Source organism: Schistocerca nitens, chromosome 9, assembly GCF_023898315.1.
Source record: "Schistocerca nitens isolate TAMUIC-IGC-003100 chromosome 9, iqSchNite1.1, whole genome shotgun sequence".
NCBI classification, from domain to species: domain Eukaryota; kingdom Metazoa; phylum Arthropoda; class Insecta; order Orthoptera; family Acrididae; genus Schistocerca; species Schistocerca nitens.
Window position 1 is genome coordinate 4,585,498 of NC_064622.1, and position 20,999 is coordinate 4,606,496.

Sequence of the window (20,999 nt, forward strand, 5' to 3'; positions counted from 1 at the left end):
ATAAATAGAAATATTAAAAAAGGTAGGAAGATTTTTCTGTTTAGCAAAAGTGACAAAAAGCAGATTTCGGAGTACTTGACAGCTCAACACAAAAGTTTTATCTAAGTACAGATAGTGTGAGGTGGACAAAGTTCAGAATCATCGTACAATATGCGTTAGATGAGTATGTGCCAAGCAAGATCATAAGATATGGAAAAGAGCCACCGTGGTACAAAAACCAAGTTAGAAAAGTGCTACGGAAGCAAAGGGAACTTCACAGCAAAAATAAACATAGGTAAAGCCTTGCAGACAAACAAAAATTACACGAAGCAAAATTTAGTGTGAGGAGGGCTATGCGAGAGACATTCAACGAATTCAAAAGTAAAGTTCTATTTACTGACTTGGCAGAAAATCCTAAGAAATTTTGGTCTTATGTCAAAGCGGTAGGTGGATCAAAACAAAATGTCCAGACACTCTGTGACCAAAATGGTACTGAAACAGAGGATGACAGGCTAAAGGCCAAAATACTAAATGTCTTTTTCCAAAGCTGTTTCACAGAGGAAGACTTCACTGTAGTTCCTTCTCTAGTTTGTCGCACAGATAACAAAATGGTAGATATCGAAATAGATGACAGAGGGATAGAAAAACAATTAAAATCACTCAAAAGAGGAAAGGCTGCTGGACCTGATGGGATACCATTTTGATTTTACACGGAGTATGCAAGGAACTTTCCCCCCTTGTTGCAGCAGTGTACCGTAGGTGTAGCATTCCAAAAGATTGTAAAACGGCACAGGTCATCCCCATTTCCAAGAAGGGACGTTGAACAGTTGCGCAAAACTATAGACCTATATCTCTAATGTCCATCAGTTGTAGAATTTTGGAACACGTATTACGTTCCAGTATAATCACTTTTCTGGAGACTAGAAATCTACTCTGTACGAATCAGCTTGGGTTTAATAAAAGACGATCTTGTGAAACCCAGCTTGCGCTATTCATCCACGAGACTCTGTGGTCCATAGACACGGGTTCCCAGATAGATGCCGTGTTTCTTGACTTCCGCAAGGCATTTGATACACTTCCCCACAGTCGTTTAATGAAAAAAGTAAGAGCATATGGACTACCAGACCAATTGTGTGATTGGGTTGAAGAGTTCCTAGATAACAGAATGCAGCATGTCATTCTCAATGGAGAGAAGTCTTCCGAAGTAAGAGTGATTTCAGTTAAGGATGATGTGACTTACCGAACGAAAGCGCTGGCACGTCGATAGACACACAAACAAACACAAACATACACACAAAATTCAAGCTTTCGCAACAAACTGTTGCCTCATCAGGAAAGAGGGGAAGGAGAGGGAAAGACGAAAGGATGTGGGTTTTAAGGGAGAGGGTAAGGAGTCATTCCAATCCCGGGAGCGGAAAGACTTACCTTAGGGGGAAAAAAGGACAGGTATACACTCGCACACACGCACATATCCATCCACACATATACAGACACAAGCAGACATATTTAAAGACAAAGGGTTTGGGCAGAGATGTCAGTCGAGGCGGAAGTGAAGAGGCAAAGATGATGTTGAATGACAGGTGAGGTATGAGTGGCGGCAATTTGAAATTAGCGGAGATTGAGGCCTGGTGGGTAACGGGAAGAGAGGATATATTGAAGAGCAAGTTCCCATCTCTGGAGTTCGGATAGATTGGTGTTGGTGGGAAGTATCCAGATAACCCGGACGGTGTAACACTGTGCCAAGATGTGCTGGCCGTGCACCAAGGCATGTTTAGCCACAGGGTGATCCTCATTACCAACAAACACTGTCTGCCTGTGTCCATTCATGCGAATGGACAGTTTGTTGCTGGTCATTCCCACATAGAATGCATCACAGTGTAGGCAGGTCAGTTGGTAAATCACGTGGGTGCTTTCACATGTGGCTCTGCCTTTGATCGTGTACACCTTCCGGGTTACAGGACTGGAGTAGGTGGTGGTGGGAGGGTGTATGGGACAGGTTTTACACTGGGGGCGGTTACAAGGATAGGAGCCAGAGGGTAGGGAAGGTGGTTTGGGGATTTCATAGGGATGAACTAACAGGTTACGAAGGTTAGGTGGACGGCGGAAAGACACTCTTGGTGGAGTGGGGAGGATTTCATGAAGGATGGATCTCATTTCAGGGCAGGATTTGAGGAAGTCGTATCCCTGCTGGAGAGCCACATTCAGAGTCTGGTGCAGTCCCGGAAAGTATCCTGTCACAAGTGGGGCACTTTTGTGGTTCTTCTGTGGGGGATTCTGGGTTCGAGGGGATGAGGAAGTGGCTCTGGTTATTTGCTCATCCCCTCAAACCCAGAATCCCCCACAGAAGAACGACAAAAGTGCCCCACTTGTGACAGGATACTTTCCGGGACTGGACCAGACTCTGAATGTGGCTCTCCAGCAGGGATACGACTTCCTCAAATCCTGCCCTGAAATGAGATCCATCCTTCATGAAATCCTCCCCACTCCACCAAGAGTGTCTTTCCACCGTCCACCTAACCTTCGTAACCTGTTAGTTCATCCCTATGAAATCCCCAAACCACCTTCCCTACCCTCTGGCTCCTATCCTTGTAACCGCCCCCGGTGTAAAACCTGTCCCATGCACCTTCCCACCACCACCTACTCCAGTCCTGTAACCCGGAAGGTGTACACGATCAAAGGCAGAGCCACATGTGAAAGCACCCACGTGATTTACCAACTGACCTGCCTACACTGTGATGCATTCTATGTGGGAATGACCAGCAACAAACTGTCCATTCGCATGAATGGACACAGGCAGACAGTGTTTGTTGGTAATGAGGATCACCCTGTGGCTAAACATGCCTTGGTGCACGGCCAGCACATCTTGGCACAGTGTTACACCGTCCGGGTTATCTGGATACTTCCCACCAACACCAACCTATCCGAACTCCAGAGATGGGAACTTGCTCTTCAATATATCCTCTCTTCCCGTTACCCACCAGGCCTCAATCTCCGCTAATTTCAAGTTGCCGCCACTCATACCTCACCTGTCATTCAACATCATCTTTGCCTCTTCACTTCCGCCTCGACTGACATCTCTGCCCAAACCCTTTGTCTTTAAATATGTCTGCTTGTGTCTGTATATGTGTGGATGGATATGTGCGTGTGTGCGAGTGTATACCTGTCCTTTTTTCCCCCTAAGGTAAGTCTTCCCGCTCCCGGGATTGGAATGACTCCTTACCCTCTCCCTTAAAACCCACATCCTTTCGTCTTTCCCTCTCCTTCCCCTCTTTCCTGATGAGGCAACAGTTTGTTGCGAAAGCTTGAATTTTGTGTGTGTGTTTGTGTTTGTTTGTGTGTCTATCGACGTGCCAGCGCTTTCGTTCGGTAAGTCACATCATCTTTGTTTTTAGATATATTTTTCCCACGTGGAATGTTTCCTTGAAACTCTTTGTCTTTAAATATGTCTGCATGTGTCTGTATATGTGTGGATGGATATGTGTGTGCGTGCGAGTGTATACCCGTCCTTTTTTCCCCCTAAGGTAAGTCTTTCCACTCCCGGGATTGGAATGACTCCTTACCCTCTCCCTTAAAACCCACATCCTTTCGTCTTTCCCTCTCCTTCCCTCTTTCCTGATGAGGCAACAGTTTGTTGCGAAAGCTTGAATTTTGTGTTTGTTTGTGTGTCTGTCGACCTGCCAGCACTTTCATTTGGTAAGTTATATATATTATGTGCGATTGGACCCATACGGATCACGCAAAGCTTTTCCGATTCAATTTTTTAATTCTCCAAACTTCTCTCATTCTTTCCCCATGAATTCTCTTTCTTTCCTCTGTCCATTTTGTCCCCTGTCTCTTGCAAACTTCATTCTCGGGTTGTACTTTCCAACTATTGATTTTTTGCCTGTATACATTTCTGTTTATAACTTCTGAAGAATTTATTTGTGCATTTGCTAGATCTGTTTTGGTTTCTTGTATCCAGGGTATGGTTTTCAATTTTTCAATGTATATTAAAATTTTGTGGGAGAGTCTGGGTGTTGGGAGTCTGTGGATATGACCGTAAAATTTTAGTCTTCTTTTCCGGATGTCTGCGGCGAGGTTAGATAATTTTTCTGTAGTTTTCCGAGACTGTAACCTGAATCCATCTTCAGTTCTTTTTGGGCCAAGAATCTTTCTGATAATTTTGCGTTCCTCTTTCAGGATGCCTTCCAGGTCGCCTTTTCTATGGAGTGTGAGTGTTTCGCTGGCATATAGTGCTTCGGGCTTGATTACTGTATTGTAGTGTCGTATTTTTGAGTGAATGGAGAGACACTTTTTATTGTAGATGTTGTGGGTTTTCCAGTATGCTCTTTTCAGTTTTTGCAGTCGAACTTTTTGTGCAGTTTTCTCTCCCCCTGTGGGTTCTAGGACCTCGCCTAAGTATTTAAAGAATGGAACTCTCTCAATTTGTCCATATTTTGTAGTCAGTTTTTGAGTTTCAAATTTTGAGCAGATGAATTTGGTTTTTTGGAAGGAAATTTGTAGCCCAACTTTTTCGGCGCATTCTTTGAGAATGTCTATCTGTTTAATTGCTGTGGTCTCGTTTTCTGCTAGAATGGCCACGTCATCTGCAAAAGCCAAGCATGAAATTTTAATACCATCTTTAGATCTTCCTAGTTGTATAGGCTTCCAGTAATTTTGATTCTTCAGTTCTTTTTCCCATTCTCGGATGACTTTGTCTAAGACAAGGTTGAAGAGGAGTGGAGACAAGCCGTCACCTTGTCTGACGCCGGTTTTGATCAGGAAGGGCTCTGATATTTCACCCAGGAATTTTATCTTAGAAGTTGTGTTTGTGAGCATTTCTTTGATAAGGTTTAGGGTTTTCGGATTGAGTCCTAGCTCCTCAAGGATAATAAAGAGAGATTGCCTATCGATTGAATCATAAGCCTTTGCAAAATCAACAAAGGAACAAATGATTGGACTGTTCCTGACTGCTTTGTATTTTAGTGTTGTCTTCAAATTGAAAATTTGTTCTGCACAGGATCGGCGAGGGCGAAAGCCAGCTTGGTATTCACCAATACTGTGTTCGAGTTGTTCTTGTGTTCGTTGAAGAAGACAAGCTGAGAGGATTTTATAAGTGACTTGGAGAAGGGAGATTCCTCGATAGTTGTTTATATCTGCCATGTCTCCCTTTTTATGCAGTGGATGAATTAGGGCACATTTCCAATCTTCTGGTAGTTTTTCTGTCTGCCAAATGTCTGTGATGATTTGAGTGAGTTCTTTGAGGGAATTTGGTCCAAGATTTTTAAGTAGTTCTGCAGTGATATTATCTTCTCCGGATGCCTTGTTGTTTTTCAGTCTATGAATATGTCTTTGGATCTCCTCTAGTGTAGGTGGTGGGGATTCTGGATTTGTGTAGACAGCAGTTTCTTGAGGGAATCTTGAAGAAGGTTCAGGGCAATTGAGGAGTCCGGAAAAGTATCTTGCCAGCTCCTCACAATTTTCCCGATTTGTGAGCGCTAGTTTTCCATCTGGTTTTCTGAAACATAGATTTCGTGAGCCGTATCCATTGATTCTCCCAGCGAAGGTCTTATAGAAGTCTCGTACATTATAGTTACGGAAATTTTCTTCAATAGACTCACACTGTTCCTTGAGGTACTTCCTCTTGACTTGTCTGATTGTTTTTGCCACTTGTCTTCTGGTGTTGTGGAAGTGATCTAGATTTTCTGGGGATTTTTTACTGTTATACTTCAGAAAGGCTTTCTTTCTTTCTTTCTTCCAGCGCTTTTTCACATCCAGAGTCCCACCCAGGGGTGTTTTGTGTTCTTTTTCAATGGGATCAGTTCTTTTGCGTTCTTTGTAATTTTTGTTCGAAATTTTTCCCAAGAGTCAGCTGGTTCCTTTTCCCACTCCTCCTTCAGATTGGTTTCTTTGATTGTTCGTGTGTCAAATTTCATCATGTGTGTTTTCTTCAGGTAGAATTTTTTTGGGGTGAATTTCACTTTAATGCGTGTTAAATAGTGGTCTGAGTCAATGTTCGCCCCTCTGCGGACTTGGACATCATGGATCTCTTTCTGTACGAAATAGGAGATGGCAATGTGGTCAATCTGATATTCGCCGATCTCTTGTATGGGGGACCTCCAGGTCTTTTGTTTTCTAGGTTTTTTTTCTCAAAGATGTAGACATTATTTTTAGATTATTTTGTTGGTATAGTTCAATAAATCTCAGTCCGTTTCTGTTGGTGAATCTGTGTGCTGGATATTTTCCTACAGGTTTTTGGTGTTCTTTCTCTCTGCCAATTTGTGCATTGAAATCTCCCATTAAGATTTTGATATCATCCCGGGGAATTTTGGCCATGACATCTTCAAGTTTAGTCCAGAATTTTTCAGTTTGTAGTTGGCGTTTTTTGTTGTCTATGTTTGTGGGTGCATGAACATTTATCAATGTGTATTTCTTGTTGGCGCACTGGATACGCATGGTCATGAGGCGATTATTTATGGAAGAGACCTCTCTAATTGAGCCTAATATATTTCTGAGCACCGCAAATGCCATGCCCAGGAGTGGCGTACCATTGGCAATTCGTTTGTCAGTCTTGCTCTTGAAGATGTGATAGTTTCCATAGTCTATTGTATTTTCATCCGTGAATCTAGTTTCTTGTAACGCTAAGATCTTAATTTTTTGTTGGTCTAGCTCTGTTACTAAGTTGTGTAATTTTCCAGGTTGTATTAGGGTCTGAATGTTAAAGGTACCAATGTACATGGGAACCTTGGGACGAAGTTTGCTTGAGAACTCTGATCATGATGGCCCGGGTTCCCCAGAATCCGAAAACCCAGTTGTCGTCTGTCGACGAGTGGATAGTGGATAACATTGGAAGTTCACTGTGGCTTTTTGTGGATGATGCTGTAGTATATCGAGAGGTTGTAACAATGGAAAATTGTACTGAAATACAGGAGGATCTGCAACGAATTGACACATGGTGCAGGGAATGGCAATTGAATCTCAATGTAGGCAAGTATAATGTGCTGCGAATACATAGAAAGAAAGATCCTTTATCATTTAGCTATAATTTAGCAGCTCAGCAACTGTAAGCAGTTAATTCCATAAATTATCTGGGAGTAGGCATTAGGAGTGATTTAAAATGGAATGACCATATAAAATTAATCATTGGTAGAGCAGATGCCAGACTGAGATTCATTGGAAGAATCATAAGGAAATGCAGTGCAAAAACAAAGGAAGTAGGTTACAGTACACTTGTCACCCACTGCTTGAATACTGCTCACTGGTGTGGGATCCGTAACAGATAGGGTTGATAGAAGAGGTAGAGAAGATCCAACGCAAAACCGTTATGGAGATGATAGATAAACTCCAGTGGAAGACTCTGCAAGAGAGACGCTCAGTAGCTCAGTATGTACTTTTGTTGAAGTTTAGAGAACATACCTCCACCAAGGAGTCAAGCAGTATATTGCTCCCTCCTACGTATATTTTGTGAAGAGACCATCAGAATAAAATCAAAGAGATTAGAGCCCACACAGAGGCATACTGACAATCTTTCTTTTCATGAACAATATGAGACTGGAATAGAACGGAGAACCGATAGAGGTTCCCTCACGGTACCCTCCACCACACACCGTCAGGTGGATGCGGAGTATGGATGTAGATGTAGATGTAGATATGTTGTTGAGAGATGTGAAATATAAAATGAAATAGTATGCAGTGCAACTGCCCTGCCATTTAAATGCAGCATGTTCTTCGCAGTTTTCCCCTCTTCCCCTCCTCGCACTCAGACAGCATGGCATAGTGGTGGGGGATATGTGTAGCAAGGCTGAGCACTTTGGTACTAGTGCCTGGACAAGGACTGTGAGCCAGTATCTAGACCACCCCTGTGTTAAAGTGTATCACACTAAAAGAGAATTATTTACAGTACGATATTAGTGAGTTACAAAACTGAATCTGTCAAGCAGGATCATGATGAAAATAATCACAATTCTGCTAAGAGATACAGATTTGAATGCCTCCTTAAGAAAAGCTATTGAGATGTACCTGTTGCCTCTGAGTGCAAGCAGACCTCTTCCAACCAGTGGATCAGTGTCTGGAGAAAGGTGAAAGTTGCGGTTCACAAAACTGCTAAAGTCTGTAGACAGGATGTAGCTGGCTATAACTGGATCCCTGACTAATAACAGGGGTTGATCAAAGCAGAAGAGGCCTGAAACAGAAAACAGTTTACAAATATGCAACTTCAGTCTGTGCTACAATTTTCTTTTTATATACGAATTAAACTGTTTATGGGTAATATAGTTTCCTCGTAATTTTTGATATATTTGTCTAAACAGTAAATATATCTTATGATTGTCTCCAACAAATGCTGGGCAAGTGCGCATTGTTGACACTTTGAATGAAAAGTTAGCAGTTTGTTAGGGGTAGGTAGTAACAGTAATGATGGTGGAATGCTTGACAATGAGAGAACTGCTTGAATTAATTTCTGAAGCTAGAACTGTTAACATCATAATAATGTTGTCAACTCTAGAGGATGCTCACAAAGTGTAGTAACTTTCCCCAACCAATAAAAACTGCCTCACTTTTGAACTTAGAATGTACTAGTAGCCTCCACAGCTCTAAGACTCCTACATATTATTTAACATTCTGCTTAAGATTCTTTAAGACATTTTCAGGAATGAGCACAGAGCCACTTTTAATAACTTGTATACTCTCTCTCTCTCTCTCTCTCTCTCTCTCTCTCTCGCTCTGTGTCTAGCAGATACATTGTTCAAGAGAAGAAGGGAGGAATACAAGAAGATGTACTTAGGAAGGAAGGGCATGGTGGAGGGCAAACAACAATGGAGGTCCTAGATTCACAATCTGACCCTGAGTCATCCTTATTTTGTTGAATTATCATGTAAATGAGTACTAGTGTGTGTAATAGCCTGCTTGTGTGTACCCTGCTGTTTATGAGAAGTTCCATATAATGCAGTCCCCACAAAAGTGATAAACTATGTGTAACATACTCACAACAGTGATCCAAAAATGTTATTAAATTGTAGTTGAAAAGAACAAGGAGAAAGTTTTTGGTAGAGTACCACATGAAAGAGCTGCTCGATATGTTCTTGGAGTAGCGGGTAGAGAGGTGCTTTACCGGAATTCAGTTGACTCGTACTGCCAGAATAATACTAGACACTTTTTGAACAGGTTTGATGATGGTTCAGCGACTTATTTGTCAAACTTGCAGGTCGTGAACGACAGCTGAGTAACACATATTTGAACATCTTTCGTAATCTTTGGTGCCCAGTGATATCGGAGACAGTTTCATGATGAAGATGGCTTGTGGAGGCTGTGGACCTCAAAAGGACACCTCATCACAGCCTAACTAAAATTGTTGTTTATAGTTCATATACTGTTTAAGTTAATTTTATAGTGAATATGTAAAAGATCTGATTCTATAAAGTACATTCTCCATAACATGTAAATAACATAACTATAATTTTACACTGTTAATATACATGATTCCTTTTTCTGTTTAATAGAAGACTGTAATCACCTGGATAGAAGACTATAATCACCTGGAAATGCTGGAAAACCAGCTAGGTCAGTTATAAAAGTTAAGTGACCTTTCTTAGGGATCATGCTAATCATTTGATATAATATGTGATTTGCCTAATATGAAATACCTTTCTTGTAACAGCACACATGTCTACCCTGCTTTGCTGCTCATATAAGGATTATTGTGTATTCATGTCTTTTTAATGTTTTATGGTAAACACTAATTATGCCTTCACAAGAAGTGATCTATATAATTTTTAACTATTTGATGGTGTTTGTATTTACAGAAGTTGGATACCATCCTATTTTAGGCCGTTCCTGTTTATTATAAACATAATATTTGATAGTGAGATCTGATATCTTGAAATGGATAATGTCATTACTATATGGTGTTCAGTGGTGACTGGATAAACGATTCACATCAACTTCCAAAATAAATCAGCTACGGGATACACCCTACATGAGGGTGAGTCAAATGAAAACCTTAAATATATTTTTAAATATTATTTATTGTGCAGAAGTGGTACAAAGCTGTATCCCTTTTTTCAACATAATCTCCCCCACGGTCATTGCAAGTCCTCCAGTGCTTACAAAGTGCATAAATTCCTTTAGAAAAAAATTCTTTAGGTAGTCCACGCAACCACTCGTGCACCGCGTGGCGTACCTTTTCATCAGAATGGAATTTCTTTCCTCCCATTGTGTCTCTGAGTGTCCAAACATGTGGAAATCACTTGGGGCGAGGTCTGGTGAGTATGGTGGGTGAGGAAGCCACTCAAAATGCAGGTCTGTGATTGTTGCAACTGTTGTACGGGCAGTGTGGGGCCTTGCATTGTCATGTTGCAAAAGGACACCTGCCGACAGCAATCCACACCGCTTTGATTTGATTGCAGACCGCAGATGATTTTTTAAGAGATCTGTGTATGATGCACTGGTGACAGTGGTCCCTCTAGGCATGTAATTCTCCAAAATGATGCCTTTTTCATCCCAAAAGAGAGTCAGCATAACCTTCCCTGCTGATGGTTCTGTTCGAAACTTCTTTGTTTTTGGTGATGAGGAATGGCGCCATTCCTTGCTTGCTCTCTTCGTTTCCGGTTGGTGGAAGTGAACCCAGGTTTCATCCCCAGTAACAATTCTTGCAAGGAAGCCATCACCTTCTCGTTCAAAGTGCCGAAGATGTTCTTCGTAACACATCGTTCTCTCATTTCAGGAGTCAGCTGCCATGGTACCCATCTTGCAGACACTTTGTGAAACTGGAGCACATCATGCACAATGTGGTGAGCTGACCCATGACTAATCTGTAAACATGCTACAATGTCATTCAGTGTCACTCGGTGGTTTTCCTTCACTATGGCTTCAACTGCTGCAGTGTTCTGTGGAGTCGCAACTCATTGTGCCTGACCTGGACGAGGAGCATCTTCCACTGAAGTCACACCATTTGTGAACTTCCTACTCCATTCGTAGACTTGCTGCTGTGACAAACATGCATCACCGTACTGAATCTTCATTCGTCAATGAATTTCAATAGGTTTCACACCTTCAATATGCAAAAACCGAATAACAGAATGCTGTTCCTTCCCGGTGCAAGTCGCAAGTGGGACAGCCATCTTTATACTGATACTGTGACGGTATGTGTGCATCTGCACTATGCTGCCACCTACAGGCCATTCTGCACGCTGTTTGTAGCACGCTTACCAACTTACAGGATAACGGTGCGAAATTTCGATTTGTTATTAAAAATTTAAGGTTTTGATTTGACTCACCCTCGTATGTAGCGAATAAAACCCAACTGCAAATTTCAGAGAAAAAGGTCTCAAAAATATTTTAACTAAATTAGATAACAGTATTGGAATAGTTAATTAAATAAGATAGCAGTCTTGGAATTGAGTGTAACTGTAATATGAGAGATAAGAAGTTTCCAATTACAGAGACGTAAATTGTAGTCATTACTTTCACTGGTTGAATTTTTTGTATTACTTGTGTAAAATATCTGTCTGATTGTGTTTTCAAACTGAGTGGATTTGTGCAACATTTACTATGTTTGGCTCACATTTGGGCAAAGTGGGCTCAACTCTGTGTCTGGCTATTCGAGATTAGATTCTCCTAAATCTTTAAAGACAAATACAAGCATGGTGCCTTTGTAAATAATGAAACCAATTTCCTTCTCTATGCCTGTGCTATCCAAACTTGTGTTCCACCTGTAATGCCTTTGTCATTGCTGGTACTGTAGTGGCTAACCACTCTGGCACTGGGGTGTGTGATGGTTCACGGTCAGGTCGAAGTCAAGAGGTCAATGGAGAATCGACCAGAACTTTAGGTAATGCCGACTCTGAGGGTACATTTCTGTCTGGCACTTGACGGCAGTATTGAAACATAAAATATTTATTATCCACAAATTCCAACAGTTGAGATATTGACATTCAGACAGCTCATGCTGGTGGGTAGGAGGAAGTCAGCTGCCACAATATGTGCTGATCAGCATAGGCTCATCACTGGGTGGCTGCACCAACTCAGCTCCATAATGAACAAGGCCAATGACCCAATCTACTATCACGAGGTTGTGCATGAACTGCAGTAGCTGCACACAGCTTCCAAGAGAAGACGACCGGGGCACCCATGACCCCATTTAGAATGCTCACGGGAAAATCAGCCACCGGTAACAGTACCTGCCCTCATAAACATATGATGGGCAGCCATGTCAGCTCACCCCTCATCATATGGAAGAGCAGCTGCATGTCCCCAGTTGGGAACAAGAGACCCGCAGTGTGGAAGACGGCTGCAGTCATAGTTGATCACTCTGCTTGGCCCACAGCAATCGCAGCTGCCCACCATCTGCTTATGAGGGTATGCACTGTTGCCAGTGGCTGCCTTTCCTGTGTGCAAACTACAACAGGGTCATGGGGACCCTGGTCATATTCTCATGGAAGCTGTGTGCAGCTGCGTACTGTCAGCCAGGTTGGAGGTGTCAAAGTGCTTACCATCAGTCTCAGCACAGATGGTGGTGCTGCAACTGGCAGCATCAGAGTTCCCTCGGTGAGGGTCATACACAGCTAGATGAGTGGATGGCAGGCTGGCGTAGGTTCCTCCTCGAGGCTGGTCAGCTGCAGACTGTGCGTGCTCCAATTGTAAATGAGCATATTTATGCGAGGCTGGCCAACGTTCGTCGTGCTTCCGTGAAGCAGCAATGACATCACTGGGCCTGCTTTACTTATCTGGTCGGCTTTCACGGTTACTTCAGTATTTCACAACTTTATCTTTCAGATAATCTTTCTGCTATTGCAGTATACTGAATAGTAACTCTTCTGTCCAGCTTAGGCCTTCTTGCACCACCAAGTGTAGCCACCATTATGACAGCATTTCTTTGTCAATCTAATGTCATTCACCTGCGTTGCTGGCTCAGGCAACCAGACTGTGTGATGTGTAGCAATCGCTTCTGTATTTGCTGCAATATCAGTGGTTCTTCTTCCTTGAATTCCATCTGGCTATTGACCTTTTCTGCCCTGCCTCTTGTGTCACCAAGGAAGGTTTCTGAAGTGTGTTTGGTTGCACCAAATGTGTTATTCTGTGGTGTTTCCCTCCTCTCGCCTTTACGAAATCCACCTTGGGTTTCTGTGAGGTTTGTCTAAAACCTCCATTGATATACTGACACAGAATACAATTATATGCACTGCTCCTGGTTTCCCTCTCATTCCATCTAGCTACAACTGCTTGGTAAATATGTTCTTAATTCCAAGACATTATTTTGTTAAGCTCAGTCCAGGGAACTCATATTTTTATAAAGATGCATTTTCTCTAAATTGGTGTTTTTCACTAAGACTCTATAATCCATAAGTTCATATACTCTTCTTGCTAAACAGATAATTCATTGTTCTCATTCTCTGTTAACTAATTGTTTTTCAATAAGATTCTATAATCTGTAAGTTCACTTACTCTTGTTATTAAACAGATAATTCATTATTCTCATTCTCTGTTAACTAATTCTTACCAGGGGTACTGGTATGAAATGAGCGTTAAGGTACAAATGTGTCAATAGGGAACATTTGTTGTGAACGAGCCTTAATTTTTTTTTGTTTGGTTGGTATGACATCTGTCAAAGATATTTAGTATACATCAAGTCATGGAACAAACAACATAATATGTTTTCATTGGGTTAACAATGTCGAATTTTGTACCAGAAAGCGATGATTTGCGGAAGCATTAATTTTTTGTTTTCATTTGAAAAAAAGTGCTGCAGAGTCCCATTGAATGCTTGTCGAGGCATATGGTGATCATGCGCTGTCAGAAGCAACATGCAAAAGATTGTTTCAATGGTTCAGAAATAATGATTTTGATGTAAGAAATGAATAATATGGAAGACCACCAAAAAAGTTTGAAGACGCTGAATTGCAAGCAATATTGGATGGAGATGATAATTTGAGTCAGAAGCAAATGGCGGCAGTGCTAAATGTTTCACAACAAACTGTTTCTGACCATTTGAAAGCTATGGGAAAGGTCCAAAAGTGTGGAAAATGGGTGCCACATGAATTGAATGAAAGACAGATGGAAAGCCGAAAAACCATTTGTCAAATTTTGCTTCAGAGACATGAAAGAAAATCAGTTTTGCATTGTATTCTTACTAGCGATGAAAAATGGATTTATTTTAAGAATCCCAAATGGGAAAAATCATGGGTTAATCCGGGACAACCATCAACATCGACTGCAAAACCAGATCGATTCGGCAAGAAGACAATGCTCTGTGTTTGGTGGGATCAGAAATGTGTGGTGTATCATGAGCTTCTAAAACCTGGTGAAACTGTACATACTAATCGCTACAGACAACAAATGAACAATTTGAACTATGTATTGATCGAAAAAAGACCAGAATGGGCCAGAAGACATGGCAAAGTAATTTTTTTACGTGACAATGCACCTGCACACAAAGCAAAACTGGTTCAGGATAAAATCAAAACACTTAGCTGGGAGCTGCTACCCCACCCGCCGTATTCACCAGACTTGGCCCCTTCTGACTACCATTTGTTTTGATCAATGGGACACGCATTGGCTGAAGAACACTTCAATTCCTATGAAGAAGTCGAAAATTATGTGTCTGATTGGTTTGCATCGAAAGACAAACATTTCTATTGGTGTGGTGTCCACAAATTTCCAGAAAGGTGTTCAAAATGTATAGAAAGCAATGGTCAGTACTTTGAATAAAATGTTTTTACTTTTCTATTCAAAATTAGTGTTTCATTTTAACAAAAAAAACGCTCATTTCATACCGGTACACCTGGTACTCCTATTAGTTACTCGATCAACTTCTCTAATTTCCTCCCATAGAAATTGCCTTAATTATCATATAGTGAACCAGTGCAATAAAATTACATACTCTCTTGAATGAAATTTTCACTCTACAGTGGAGTGTGCGCTGATATGAAACTTCCTGGCAGATTAAAACTGTGTGCCGGACCGAGACTCTGTCCGGCACACAGTTTTAATCAGCCAGGAAGTTTCACATACTCTCTTACTCCTAAGGAAATCATTCCACAGCAAATGGTTCCATTTAGTAGTTTGGCATCTTCCTTTGTCCATCAGGTGATTTCTTAACCAGCTATCTTGGTATATTGTCTACAACCTGTAGTGGTATATCTTGCTACAAAGCATAGCAACACATCTCACTTTTCTTTTACCAGACCGATGAAAGATGTGCATGTGGAAAATGTGACTTTAATTAATAGTAACGTTAAGAGCATCTACTGTGTCCAGGTTTGTTGGAATTTATGTACAGATATGTGAAAGAAAAATGTGGGCACAGCGCAGAATGTGATGATGGATGTGTAATTTGGAATGGTCAGTGAGAGGTCATTTGCACCTTGCAGTCGTGCTTTGGGGGTGTTGTAGACTCCAAACAAGAAAGGGGCCTGACAACAATGGTCAACCACTAAAGAAAAGTGAATACTGTTATATAGACTCTGTGCAATGCTATCTGAAGTTAAGTAATTGGTTAGCACACTGAACTCACATTTGGAAGGACGAGGATTCAAACCCACGTCCGTCCATCCAGATTTAGGTTTTCTGTGCTATACCTAAATTGCTTAAGGGGGGAAGCCACAGTAGGAGACTGTTTGACACTGATTTTTTGGGATTTTTTGGGTGGGAAGAATTAATTAGTATGTAATCAAATTTTGACATCATTTCATTCATATTTCGAATAGTTTTTGCGAATTTTTTTGACTACTGTCTTTCAGCCAAAAATGACAATGTTAAGCTGTGATGTCTGCTGGAGGTCGTGAGTATAGTTCTCCAATTATGTGCAGTGTAGCCATTCCAATTTTCATGTAAAATCAAAAGGGTTTTGATTTTACATTGATAACTTATTTTCTAAAAATATGAACCTCATTGCAGGTGAAAATAATGGAAATTAAAAATTTTGTTGGCATTGGAACAACTTACTTCGATTTTCACAATTTTTTCTCTACTTATGCAAAGAAAAATACTCTTAAAATCATGATATCATCTCACAAGTTGGTTCATATAACTCGTAATTTTATAAAGAATCATACGAGGGCTGTTCAATAAAGAATGGTCATAATTTCTCATGCCAAAATTTTATCTTATGGTATTCTGTTAGCTTAATGTGCAACAAACACGATGTAGCAGTTTCATTGTTGGGACTGGTGGGCCTGTGAGAGGCAGGCAAGGTCAGACATGTTCAGTATCACCTACCGCTCCAATGGAGGTAACACACGAGGAACAATATGTGGCTTTGAAAATCTGCTTTTGTCTCAACAAACATTCAGCTGAGGCCTGTAAAATGTAACAGGAGGCTTATGGAGAGTCTGTTCTTCCCTAGAGCACAGCTCAAAGGTGGTTTAAAATGTTTAAAGTTACTGCTCTTATGGAAGAAAACATACATGCTGATAATGTCATTGTGAGAGAGGATCGACGAATTGCCTTAAGATCACTTTCTGAAATACTGAATATTTCATTGGGTGCCACCCACATGTTGGTGACAGGAAAATTACACATGACACATGTTTGTGTGCAGTGGGTTCCAAGACTGTTGATTCCCGAACAAAAGGACATTCGTGTGAAGGTCTGCATGCAGTTAAAGTTGATGTTAGTTCAAATCTGATGAAACTTGGTTACATCATTTTCATACTGAGAGCAAACAGCAAAGCTCAGTTTGGAAATCTCCTTCATCACCAACCCCCAAAAGAACAAAACTATTTGCTTCTGCTGGGAAAGTTATGGTCATCTCATTCTTTGATATTCATGGAATAGTTTATCTGCATGTTGTACCTGGACAATACTACAGGGATGTCCTGAAAATACTGCAAGTCCATATCAGGCACAAAAGACCACATTTCTGTGAAGCAGGCTGGATGCTGCACCATGACAATGTGTGGCCACATATTGCCAATGTTGATGCTGAATATCTTGCAAAAATCAACCTGAAGTGTATCCTTCATCCTCCCTATGTGACTTTTTTCTATTCCCTAACATGAAGAAACGCCTTTGTGGGAGGCATTATCAATCATCAGAAGCAGTGGTGAAAGCTGCAGAGGCAATTTTGAAGAACCTCTCAAAAAATGATTTCCAGCACGATTTTGAAGACTGGAAGAAATGCTGGGACAAGTGAATCGCATTCATGGAAGACTTCTTTGAGAAGGACCATCAAAATTATGAGGATGGGTAAAGGTATGTTGTCAAAAAAGAATTGTGATCATTCTTTATTGAACAGTCCTAGTACTATCAATTTTCATAATGTTTGGTTCTATACTTTTTGATTTAGACTGCACGAAAATTTGATAAAAGGCATTTTGAGATAAATGTGTTTGAAAAATAAATTCTCAGAAACTAGAAATTCAAGGAAGTTAACAATAATGTAAAATTCTTACCAATTAAACTACAATTGCAGCACCATATAGTAATCCTCCTTCTTCCTCTCAGGTTTCATTTTGCAATTGCAGCAGTGCTTTCTGAGCTTTCGGACTTTCTCTCAATTCCAATGAATTATGTTGATTCTGCCGGCTCACATGCTGGTTATCCATTTGTTCGGCATAACTGAAGCTTTGTATGCCTACTACAATTCCTGCCTCATTCATGACCATCAGAAGGGATGAATTTCCTTCGTTGAATAAGCCTGCTGCTACATATGATGCCAATTCCATGACTTTTAGTCCAGAGTGCAAATGTTTAGGAGCTAATTGCTGAATAGTGGAATTAAAACTTTCATTCGCATTTTGTGTGTGGCCACCTCAACATCCCTTCAGTAATTCATCCCTTGATAAATCTATCTGCCCTCAAGCCTGTAGCTGATGTGCACTGTTCTATGCTCATAAAATCTAAACGAATGCGAATTTCGCTTTGAAATTTTGTCAGCGTATTCTTGGATTAAAAAAATGGATTTTTTTGCACCTCCTAAAGTGGTTTCTCCCCTTAAGGAAAATGCTAGGATACTTCATTTGAAAGGGCTCAGCCAATTTCCTTCCCCATGCTCGACACAATCCGAGCTTGTGCTCCATCTCTGATAACCTCGTTGTCTTCAGGATGTTAAACCCAATCTTCCTTCTTTTCTTTCCTCGAGTTAAGTACAAACTTATGATTAGGTCAAGCATTGAAGCACGATGTATGAACATGTTGTCTGAAAAGCTTTGTTAATTATCAGTTGCTGTGAATCGAGAACTTACTCGAATAAAGAAAAATTGTGGAAACTGTGTTTTGTGACTTTGTATTGTGTTGTTTAAATGTAGAAGCTCTCTTATAGCCCTTACTCCTCTGCAATTAGAAAAGAAGTTAGTGGTCAAATATATGGCACTGCATAGCAAGACCACAGCATCAAGAGAAAACAAGAGTGACCAGGAAATTTGGAAAAGAAGGTAACTGTTATTACAGAGAATGAGTAAAGATTTCGCATTGCATAATATTTTGATCATTTAAAATCAACCCACAACAAGAAAAATGCCTCATGTGGCATCCTAAGTGAAGGATGCAGACAAGAGGAAATAAAATAAGAGAGCTATAACCAAAAGATTAAAAAAAGAAGAAGAAGAAGAAAGAAAAACAGGAGGATGCACACCACTGCACAGGGCGACAGAAGTAAACGACTCACCAAGAACTGTATCGTAAGCATACACACTGCAACGGTACATCAGCATTATTCAAACTGAAGGGACTTTAATTAAGCCCAAACAGTTTAGACTGCCATGATCTTTAACAAAAGGAATACCAGTTAGCCATAGCAACCAGGTCAACAATGAATATTACTCACATGTTGGTGTATGTTCTCAGCACATAAATCACGAAGAGATAAGCTGACTACAGAGAATATTTTTGGTGAGTGCTTTTGGCAATTTTGACAATGCCGAGTGCTGTGACGGCTGCGCTGTGACGGCTTCTGACGGTAACGCTCCACCGCCTCGCAGTCAGCGGCGGCAGTGCAGCTGACTGCAGCAGTGGCTACGCAGTGCCTGCCTGAGACACACGACGACACTGGCAGGGTGCAGCAGCAGCCGGTGCTGAACATTAGATGAGCTGTACAGTGTACTGCCTCCGGAATTTGTGTGTAGTTATTCAATCTGAAATAACTGACTGTGAATGACATTGAATAACAATGGGTGACGGTCTAAATATATTTATAAACAATGTGGGTTTTTTAATGTGAAATAAGATTTAAGTTGTGTGGGAATTTAGATTACATGCCTATGACAACCAGAAGTTTTTTCTCCTTCTTCTCCTCTTCCCTCTCCCCTTCGGAGAAGGTGACACCGTCGTAAGTGGGGACTGACCTGCATTCTCCAGAAATAAATGTGTCTGTAATACTTCCTCATCCACAACATTTGCAACACAACTAACAGTCTTAGCAGAAGTTTTAGGTAAATTTAAAGCATTAGAAATGCTGGATGAACTATCTGAAAACAGCAAAACTCAAGCACATAAACTAGATGAACTATCTCAGAATAATAAACAATAGACGATTTTGCCACAAAAATAGATAAAATTTCCAAATTAGAGAAAATCATACCTAATTTGCCTAAGGAGATTGAAATTAAACATTGTGATACAGTTAGACAAGAAGCACAAATATAGTTAGACACATGAAGTTTAAAAATGTAAATGATAGATTGACACAGAGAAATAATCTTCAAACAATTATGAAACTAGCTGCAGTCAAGTCTCAGAGACTCAATATAGGGTAGAAACATTAGACCTAAATAAAAAACTTATTCGAGCAATGGAAACTCCAGGTAGGCAGAAAAACTGACACACCTCATGCACACATAACCGATAGCTCCAGCATCTCAGGCTGGAATGTGTAAATGGTGTGTGTGTCTCTTTTTTACTGACAAAAGCTACGGCCGAAAGCTATATGTGAGTGTCTTTTAACTATGCCTGTCTGCAACTTGACTTGTCTTCTTTACAGTAAGTGGCAATCTGTCTTTTCCTACATTGTTAAAAAACTTATTGAAATTCCTAGCAACCCAAATACTTCAATCTCGTGATGTGTCTAGAAGAAATGGCAGAGCAAAAAGTACAGGAAAACGTAGATACCAAGAGCACTATTTCTAATTCTGTGGACAGCAATATTAATAACAAGAGTGAGTAGCAGAAATTATGGAAAGAATTAGAAGACACTACACAGGCACTCAGACGCAAAATAGCTACATCTGACATAGGATTGTCACCAGAAGTATTAGAAGAATTACAAATAGGAAATGGAGTTAGTTGTGCTAAGCTGTTTCCAAAGTTCGAGCCAGAAGGAGAAGTACAACTAATGTATTTCTCAATGTATGCCTCAGGAATGAGATGATACTAAAAAAATACATTTTCCACTACAACATTTACCAGCTCATGCAGCAGAATGGGAAACAACACATTCAGAGGAATTTAAATCATGGGTAGATTTTCAGGAAAAATTTAAGAGAAAGTATTGGTCCACAATCTCACAAGAAAAATTGACGGTAGAGTTATTAAATCCTATGTACTATAATAGTTCATATGGTACATATAACAAGTATATTCATTGGCATCTGACTGAAGTATTTAGATAAGCCAATAGGTAAAAAAAACATTTGGTTCAAGTGATGTTTGTTGAAGGTTTGGGTACCCTGAATAAAGAAAGAGGCAATTTTAATCATGCAGAAAATCTGAACACAGGAAATGGAAATACAGGAAATGAGGAGGAATGTTACATATCTAAATTTTCCAGGAAAAAAAAGAGAGTAATTTTTGCTGGCTGGGTAGAAAACCAAAGAATGATCACAATAGAAAGAGAAATAAGAGCAAAAGGAATTCACAGTTTTTTGTAATCAGTGGGTTGATTGTAAGTGACTGATACATTGTGAGACGCCAAGTCTTTACTCATTCCCTGTAATAACATTTACCTTCTTTCCTGAATTTCCCAGTCACCATCTACACTCTTGATATTGTGGTCCTGCTATGCAGTGCCACATATTTAACCACTGACTTCTTTTCTGATTGCAGAGGGGCGAGGGTTATAAGAGAGCATCTACATTGAAACAACTGACTACAAAATCGCAAAATATAGTTTC

The 20,999-nt window shown here is 40.4% G+C and overlaps 1 protein-coding gene across 2 annotated transcripts in view; it reads right to left on the reverse strand.

The window, feature by feature from the left end:
• Window positions 1-20,999, reverse strand: part of LOC126203220 (cytochrome P450 6k1-like) — a 216,657-nt gene that overhangs the window by 43,116 nt on the left and 152,542 nt on the right. For both annotated transcript variants that reach the window (XM_049937465.1, XM_049937466.1), the window contains exon 3: window positions 7,978-8,140. In XM_049937465.1, coding sequence (XP_049793422.1) covers window positions 7,978-8,140 — 163 coding nt within the window. The remainder of the gene's footprint in view (window positions 1-7,977; window positions 8,141-20,999) is intronic.